General features: G+C 38.5%; 1 protein-coding gene across 1 annotated transcript in view; it reads left to right on the top strand.

Moving 5' to 3' along the window:
• Positions 1 to 589: 589 nt before the first annotated feature.
• The window catches only part of Dnaaf5 (Dynein axonemal assembly factor 5), a 124,709-nt gene continuing 115,454 nt past the window's right edge, over positions 590 to 9,844 (top strand). The window contains exon 1 of the mRNA XM_090386606.1: positions 590 to 1,275. Coding sequence (XP_090242732.1) covers positions 648 to 1,275 — 628 coding nt within the window. The 5' untranslated portion in view covers positions 590 to 647. The remainder of the gene's footprint in view (positions 1,276 to 9,844) is intronic.

The following is a 9,844-nucleotide window of genomic DNA, read 5'->3' as shown; positions in this document are numbered from 1 at the left end:
AATTCTGATGGGATCCTTCCACTTGTTCAGATTATGGACCTAAAGGTGCATAAATTCAAATTAAGAAAGGACAGATTAGATGTGCGGAAATTTGCCTTTAGCCAGCGGGTGGTTAACCGCTGGAACAAACTTCCATCTGTCGTTGTGGAAGTTGATAGGTTGAATAAATTTAAGGAGGAACTGGACAGGCATTTGGAGGGACTGTCTTGCGTCACATGCCACTACTACTACTACTACACCAGTGTACTACTACTATTGTAGCATAGAATAGAACACACTCTTTGAATGGGCCGTGATTGCTAAATGCAATTAACAATTGTATTCATTATTTATTCTAAATTCCTCTAACCTGGTGGACGAACTAGTGTATAATCAAGAATTATTTTTATTATTATTTATATACAGGCGGTATATAAAGACTTTTAATGCTGAGATTTTTAATGCCGTAATTTCATTGATATATCATAGATGGCTCTTTTATCACCAATCAATTATATAACATCTTAGTCTGTTTTAATTTTTGGTATCCTAGCAACATTTTCATGCACTGAACTCTGTGGTTTCTGGTATCAGAACCATTACTGTGTGCGTTGCCACATGTGAAGAAGGGTTGATTTTTATTTTTGTATAAATCTCTTAGTTTGGGGATGGCCTTTCCCGCTCCACATACTCCTGTGTGTAGTTCTCTGTCACGATCTTTAAACTTATTAAAAGATGAAAGTAGATCTATTAGGAAGGAAAATCTGGAATTTATTAGGAAGGCGTTTACTCATCAAGTCGTTGAAGGTAATGCTGAGGAACTGCAGGTTTTAGGAAACCAAATATATCAGCCTGTTTTGAGGTGTCTTAGCGATCCAGTAGAAAAATGCCGCGAACTGGCAGCTGACATCTTAAGAGAAATTTTGAGTGCTGTGTCTCATCCTGGAGAATTGTTGCCTTATGTTATAACAGTATTTGTACAAAGGCTGGGAAACCAAGAACTTATTGAACTTTCAGAAGAAGTTCGTCTAGTGGAAGTGCAGACTTTGACATTGACAGTTGAGCGCTGCAAAGAACGAGTGGGACAGTACTTAAATGAATATGTTAAAATATTGAGTATGACTATTATCGATCCCTTTCCAGAGGTTAAAAAAGAAAGCTGTGCATGTGTTGTTTTTCTTGCAAATGCTATTCCGACCCGTTTTCATTTACAGTCCGACTCTCTTTTGAAACCACTGGTAAAGACAGTGTCACACCAACATGCCAAAGTGCGTACCGCAAGCGTGCAGGCCCTTGGTAAGTGAGTGGGTCCTCTTTAGACGATGAACCAAAACGTTGTTAGAAGCTTTTAACAAAAGCTTCAGAAAAGATTGAAGGATCAGAACAAGCTTTGTTATAGAAAAAGTTTTATTGCCTTATTATTAAGAGGTCACTTCTATAAGGAAATACAACATAAACGTCTTAAACATTATTGGAATTCATAACATTCAGTATTTTTGGGTTAGATTATTCTTTTACATGTATACGAATGGTACTGTTTAAAGGCATCTTTTGATTATGTTAATTTATGGTTTATATTATAATAGGAAATCTCTTGGTTTTAGTTGCTTAGTGTAAATCATTTCCCATAGTATGTGTGTCGAAAAATTATTTAATATTAAGTATTACAAATTTAATAAGCAAAGGAAAGCAATGCATAAATGGAAGTTGTGGCCAATGCAGTTTTTTAATCATTGTCATTCTAGTATTTTTAAAGCTATATACCTATTTTAAGATTGTTTAGCCTTTTATTTTTTTTAGTGAAGTTTCAGTAACATTGGGAGTGAATGGCCTGTCACCAATTTTTTTTTTCCATAAGCATTGCTATAATATTGGTAAATAATAGTACGTATTATTAGAAGAACTAGTTCATTATTCAGTAGCCAGTCAGAAGGCATTTATATTATTAGCCATATGGTGCAAGGAAGCCTGAGGCTTATGCTGCACCAGCCAAAAAAAATTTGAGTATCCTGAGAGAGAGAATCACCAAAAAGGAGACGAATGGTGATATCCAGATCAGAACCATGGGTGAGCCAAACCCATGCTCACCAGATGTGAGCCCCTCTGGTTAATCCATTTAAAGGATCTACTCATTGTTTTTAATCAATACATAAAAAGGTATCGAGGCAGTGTTAGGCGAGTCTGAAAACTACTAGCTTAGGGGGATACAAGGAATAATAGATTAACAATAGCCACTGGCAGAGGTGAAAGTGATTCTTACACTGCTTCTATTGGAATGAGCAGCAGCCTGGAAAACAAGATGCAGGGTATTTCAGAGACTGCTGGGAGTCATTCCGGTACAAGTAAACACATGGGTTATGTTAGGGAAGCTAAGAATAGGAACAGGTGCAGGTATACTTGCAGGTACACCAATGCTAGGAGTTTGGTAAATAAATTTGATGAATTTCAGGTATTGCTCAGAACATTAAAGGCAGATATTGTTGGGATATCAGAGACGTGGTGTCACACAGATATAAGGAACGCAGAACTGGAATTTGGGGAGTACAATGTGTACAGGAAGGATAGACAAGATAGGAAGGGAGGAGGGGTTATACTATTAGTTAAGAAACACATAAAATCCAAGGAAGTGAAGACAGTCGACATCGCTGGACAGTGCAGTGTTGAGTCAGTTTGGTGTGACATAAGCATTGGGAGATCAAAATTGAGAGTAGGAGTGTGCTATAGGCCTAATGACTCTGATGAGTATAATAAGGAACTGTACAGGGAAATAGAGTGGGCCAGTAAATCAGAGAGTCTTATAATGGGGGATTTTAATTTCCCAGATATTGACTGAATTTGTGGGTTGGTCACTCACACACTAGCAAGGCTTTTGTGGATTTATTGGATGATTGTTTTCTACATCAGCATGTTTGGGAGGCAGCTAGAGGGAGTAATACTCTTGATCTGATTATCAGTAGTGATTCTTCATGCATTAAGAATCTGCAGATAAATGAACCACTAGGTGGCAGTGGTCAGTGTGCTGAAGTGGGATTTACTCAAACTACCATCAGTGGTAAAGGGAAGCGTTTTTGCTTTCGAAAGGTGACTACGGTGTTTGAGAATAGCATTTAAATTCTATATGGTGGGACCAACTGTTCATGTTACCAACAGCAAATTCAAAATGGGAAGCTTTCAAAGAAATTATCTTGGAAGCTACTAGGCTTTACATACCAACTAAGAAATATTGTTCAAGGTTTAGGCCTAAGTGGATGTCAGATGAACTAATGAGACATATGGCAGAGAAGAAAAATGCACGGGATACATATAAATTAATGGGTGACATGGAAGCCTATGATTGATATAAGCTGGTCTGTAACCAAGTCACAAAGGAGATTAGGCAGGCAAAGGGAGATTATAAGAAATCCTTTGCAAAGGATGCAAAGAAAAACAACAGAGTTCTTTATCTATGTAAACTCTAGAAGGAATGGGATGAATCAGATTGGTCCACTGGATATTGATGGTTCAACTGTTGATCCTGCTCAGGTGGCTAACAAACTAAATGAGTATTTTGCATTTGCATTCACCCATGAGGAGTTCTTCAGGGAGGGGAATGCCAGAGGTGAGTTAAACTCTGCCAGTGAGCTGGATGATTTTGTAATAACTGAGAGGAAAGTGGAGGAGAAATTGTTTAAGATAAATACAAGAAAGGCACCTGAGGTGGACGGGATCTATCCAGTTATATTAAAGGAGGCAGCAAAGGAAGTAAGCAAAAGAAGTAATAATTATGAGAGCTTCTTTGGACTCAGGGGAGGTACCCATGGACTGGAGATGTGCAAATGTGACCCCAATTCCCAAAGCAGGATCAAAGGCCGACACAAGTAATTATAGACCTGTTAGTTTAACTTCTGTTCCAGGAATGTTAATGGAGGCACTGGTTAAAGAAGCACTGCAGGATCATCTAGACAAGACTTCAGTTATAGCTCGGACACAGCATGGTTTTGTTAAGGGAAAGTCTTGCTTGACCAATTTGATTGGATACTATGATGTGGTCACAAAGGAACTGGATGCAGGGAATAAGTTTGATATCATATATTTGGATCTTAGAAAGGCTTTTGATATTGTTGCACATGGAAGACTGCTGCACAAATTGGTGCAGTGTGGCATTGGAGGCAAAATGCTGCTATGGATAAAGGGATGGTTGAGTGGGAGAAGACAGAGTGGCTATCAATGGACACTGCTCGTCGTGGACTAATGTTCTTAGTGGAGTCCCTCAGGATTCAGTGTTGGGTCCATTATTGTTTTCTGTATTTATAAATGATATTGATGATGGTATATCAAGCTTAATGTCCTTGTTGCAGACGATACGAAGGTTGGAATGGTTGGTAAGGGCACTAATGACAGTAATCTGCTGCAACAGGATCTAGAAAAGTTGAGCAGATGGGCTGAGAGGTGGCAAATTAAGTTTAACATTGACAAATGTAAAGTACTACATATGGGAAGCAGCAACCCCAGAGTGACGTATCAACTCTGTGGTACTACACTGACAGTGGTAGAGAATGAAAAGGACCTGGGGATAATTGTGCAGGCAGATATGAAGTTTTCTGAGCAGTGCAGTTGGTCTGCAAGAGTAGCTCATGGTGTCTTGTCAATGGTATACAGGTATTTTTCTAACAGGGATAAGGAAGTGATTATCACCTTATATAAGGCAATGGTCAGGCCACACCTTGAGTACTATATACAGGTTTGGAGGCCTCATTTTAAGAAGGATGTAGAGCTGTTGGAACGAGTACAGAGAAGGGCAACAAGATTAGTGAATGGAACAAAGGGTTGCTCTTATGAAGAAAGGCTTAAGTTTTGCAAATTACAGTGTCTGGAGACTAGGCACCTGCGAGGTGATCTGATTGAGGTGTATAAAGCATTGAGCATGCTCAATGCTGATAGAATTCTTCCTCTTGCTCAGAATAATCATTTGAGAGGGCATAAATTCAAATTGAGGAAAGACAGATATAGAATAGATGTGCGGAAGTTTCCCTTTAGCCAGTGGGTGGTTGGTTGGTGGAACAGACTTCCATCCTTTGTTGTGGAAGTTGATAGCCTAAATAAATTTAAGGCTGAGCTGGATAGTTACTTGGAACGAACGGAGGGGTGAAATGGGAGCGTGTTTTTTTTTTTTTTTGGTTGATGCTGCATAAGCTTGGTTTCTTGCATCATATGCCTCTTCTAATGCTAATGATAATTATGTCGCCTTTTGATCCTCCTTTGCGAATTGCGACATTTGCACATCTCTAGTCCATATGTACTTTCCCTGAGTCCAAGGAAGCTCTCATAATTATGGCTAATGGTTTACTTACTTCCTTTGCTGTCTCCTTTAATATAGCTGGATAGATACCATCCACCGCTGGTGCTTTTCTTATGTTTATCTTCTACAGTTTCTGCTCCACTTTGCTCTCAGTTATTACAAAATCATTTAGTTCACTCCCAGAGTTTAATACACCTCTGGTAGTACCCTCCCTAATAACTCCTCATGTGTAAATGTAGATGCAAAATACTCATTCAGTTTCCTAGCTACCTGAGCAGGATCATCAACATTTGAATCATCGATATCAAGTGGATCAATCTGATTCATCCCCCCGTCCTTCTAGAGCAAAGCACTCTTCTGTTTTTCTTTGCATCATTTACCAAAGATTTCTCATAATCTGCCTTTGCCTGCCTAATGTCCTTTGTGACTTGAATACAGACCAGCTTATATGTTCCATAGGCTTCTATGTCACCTGTTAATTTATATGTATCCCATGCATTTTTCGTCTCTGCCACATGTTGCATTAGTTCATCTGACATCACATCCATTTAGGCAATATTTATTAGACACAATATTTCTTAGTTAGTATGAAAAGCCTAGTAGCTTCCAAGATTAATTCTTTGAATGCTTCCCGTTTAGAATTTTCTTTTGATAACATCATTAGTTGGTCCCACTGTATTGAATTTAAAAATGTCTCAGACCACCGTAGTCACCTATATGAAAGAAATCTTTCCCTTTACCCTTAATGGTAGTTACCTCTTTGAGTAAATCCTGCATCAGCACATTGTGATCATTGCCACCTAGTGGTTTCTTTATCTGCAGATTCTTAATGCATGAAGAATTACTACTGATAATCAAATCAAGAGTATTACTCTCTCTAGTTGCCCCCCCTCCCCCGAACATTCTGCTGAACAAAACAATCATCCAATAAATCCACAAAAGCCTTGCTATTGTGTGAGTGACCAACCCAGAAGTTCCAGTCAGTATCTGGGAGATTAAAATCCCCTATTATAAGACAATCTGATTTACTGGCCCAGTCTGTTTCTCTATACAGTTGTTCATTATACTCATCAGTCATTAGGCCTATAACACACTCCTACTCTCAATTTTACTTTGCCAGTGTTTAAGTCACACCAAACTGACTCAACAGTGCACTGTCCACCCAAATCAACTGGCTGCATTTCCTTAGATTTTGTGTTTCTTAACTAATAGCATAACCTCTCCTTGCTAACTATCCTTTCTGTACACATTGTACTCCTCAGATTCCAATTCAGCATTCCTTGTATCTGTGTGACACCACATTCCTATTTCCCAAAAATATCTGCCTTTGATATTTTGACCAACACCTCAAATTCATTTACCTTGAATTTACCTCTGTTACTCCCAACATTGTTGTCCATACAAGTATACATGAACCTGTTCCTATTCTTAGCTACCCTAACACAACTCATGTGTTTACGTGTACTGCAGTGACTCACAGCAGTCTCTGAAATACCCTGCATCTTGTTTTCCAGGCTGCTGCTCATTCCAATAGAAGCAGTGCAAGAATCACTTTCAACTCTGCCAGCAGGTACTGTTAATCTACTAATCTGTATATCCCCCCAAGTTAGTAGTTTTCTGACTCACCTAATGCTGCCTCAACAGCATCAGCAAATATTCTTGAACCCTTTTTATTTAAGTATATCCGATCCCTGTAGAAGCAGTCTCTCCTGTTAACAAGCATGGACCAGGCTGGAAAAAATTCTACCCCATGAGCCTAGCATAATCTGTTCAGGGCAGAATTGATTGACAAGTCTCTCCTTATATACTCTCTCCTATCACGTCTGAGCAGAATTGCAGACACTTTCAAATTCAACCCTAACTCAACACTTTTTTCAACCTGACCTGTAATTCCGCTGATCTCCTACTCTTAATATCATTAGTGCCAATGTGTACAACAATATCGTGTTTTTGTGCCCTTAAAAGATGATTCTGCTCTACAATGTCCTCAACTTTTTTCTCTGGCAGACATACCCTGGTCCTGTTTCACTTATCCTTTTTGCATATTATATTCCACGTTTCCCTGACAATTGAGTCACCGACAACAACTAGTTCCTGTGGGACCAGTGCATTCTGCCTTGTGAATTGCTGCTGTGTTGACTGATGTTGAAGTGCAAGCTCTGGCATTGATATGGGCAGCTGAGAGCTTGATGGTCTCTTCAATTTAAATCCTTTAAGGGCATGTACTCTGTTCTTCAAGCTCTTATAAAGGTCCATAACAATGCTGAGTTGATGCATGATTTCCTCACACTCCTTACATCGAGCATATACAAAGACATTCCCCGTTGATTCAGAGAACAACCACAACACTCCCACTACCTTGAGCCTTTTGCTTTGCTGCTCTGGTCTGAGACATTATTTCGATTAAATTTCAAGACAATTAAAAATATAATACTTAACTTATATCCCAATGCAATAATAATAGTGTGTGTATATATATATATATTTCAATATTGAGTTGTATCTCCTACTAATTTACGTTAGATGAATTTCATATCTCCTATCAAGTTAAGTTGTATGTATTAAGTTGTAACATTACATTTGTAAAACGTAAGTTGTTATATGTATTAAGTTAAAAAATACGTTTGTAAAATCTAAGTAGTTATAATAGACAATAAATTTAACTATCTGTTGCCACCCACGTGGTTTGAACTCTCATAAATAGCTGTCTATGCCAAATCACTGATTCTAAAAGTTCTACGAATGTTACTGTTGAACGTTATGATCTATGTGGCAAGTTAAATTATTGAAATTGTAAGTAGTGCTATAATTTATAATCCTTTGCTGATACTGATTACACTGCTACAAGCGACATAGAAACTTCCAGTATCTGCTATATCGATACGAAAACAATGGCGGCAGATTCAAATTCTACTGTCGATTCAATGCCAGCAGAAATCGACTGTGGTTTTCTATGCAGTTAGCATTAGCATTAGTACAGGCATATGATGCTAAAAAAAAGCAAGCTTATGCAGCATCAGCCAAAAAAAAAAAAAAAAAAAAACCCCTCCCATTTCACCCCTCTGTTCGTTCCAAATGCCTGTCCAGCTCAACCTTAAATTTATTCTAGCTATCAACTTCCACAACAAAAGATGGAAGTCTGTTCCACCACTCAACTACCCGCTGGCTAAAGGCAAATTTCCGCAAATGTATTCTACAACTGTCTTTCCTCAATTTGAATCCGTGCCCCCTCAGGTTCTTAACCTGAGCAAAAGGAAGAATCCTATCAACTTTCAGCTTTCTCAACCATTCACGGCCTTATACACCTCAATCAGATCACCTCGCAGGTGCCTACTCTCTAGGCACTACAATTTGCAGAACTTATGCCTCTTTGTAAGAGAACCCCTTTGTTCCCCTCACCAATCTCATTCTAGCAACTCTACATCCTTCCTAAAATGAGGCCTCCAGACCTCTACACAGAACTCTAGGTGTGGCCTGACCATTGCCTTGTATAACGGGATAATCACCTGCCTGTCCCTTCTAGCAAAATTCCTATATATTATCATTGACAAGACTCCATGACCTGCCCTGGGAGCCCATCTACACTGCTCAGTGAACTTCATATTTGACTGCACAATTACCCCCAGGTCTTTTCCACTTCCCTGAGTGTATTACCACACAGTTGGTACGTTTCTCTTCGGTTATTGCTGCCCATATGCAGTATTTTGCATTTGTCCATGTTAAACTTCAGTTGCCACTTCTCAGCCCATTTTCCCAACTTATCTAGATCCAGTTGGAGTAGCATACTGTCTTTACTGTCATTAACAACCTAACAACCATTGTATCATCTTCAAACTTGGACATTAAACCTGATATACCTTCATCATTATCATTGATAAATATACAAAACAACAATGGGCCAAACACCGAACTCCACTTATAACATTTGTCCACGAAGAGCAGTGTCCATTGATTACCACTCTCTGTTGTCTCCCACTCAACCATCCCTTTATCCATTGTAGCGACTTACACTTAATGCCATACCTCTCCAATCTGTACAGCAGTCTTCCATGTGCAACAGTATCAAAAGCTTTCCTGAAATCCAAGTATATGATATCAAAATTATTTTTGGTATTCAGTTCATTTATGACCACATCGTAGTATCCAATCAAATTGGTTACTATAATGTATTCAATGTGATGTATATAATAATATGTTGTTGGATACAATAATGTAAACAATAATTATACTATCCAATCAAATCAGACAAGATCCCACCTTATCAAATCCATGCTGTCTTAACTATTACTACAGTCTTGTCTAGATGATCCTGCAATGCTTCTTTAACCAGTGATTCCATTATTTTCCCTGGAACACAAGTTAAACTAACAGTTCTATAGTTACTTGTTTCACTTTTTGAACCCTTTTGTGAATTGGTGGTACATTTTCACACCTCCAGTCCATGGGGAACTTATAATTATGGCTAATAATAATTATAGCTTTCATAATTATGGCAAAGGGTTTGCTTATTTCCTTTGCTGCCTCCCTTAATATAATTGGATAGATCCCATCAAACCCAGGTCCCTTTTTTATGTTTAAATTCAACAA

This window comes from Mastigoproctus giganteus, chromosome 12 (assembly GCF_048544385.1).
Source record: "Mastigoproctus giganteus isolate SK-2022 chromosome 12, ASM4854438v1, whole genome shotgun sequence".
In the NCBI taxonomy this organism is placed as follows: domain Eukaryota; kingdom Metazoa; phylum Arthropoda; class Arachnida; order Uropygi; family Thelyphonidae; genus Mastigoproctus; species Mastigoproctus giganteus.
The sequence above is the reverse complement of the archived record's forward strand: the minus strand, read 5'-3'. Positions and strand labels throughout refer to the sequence as shown.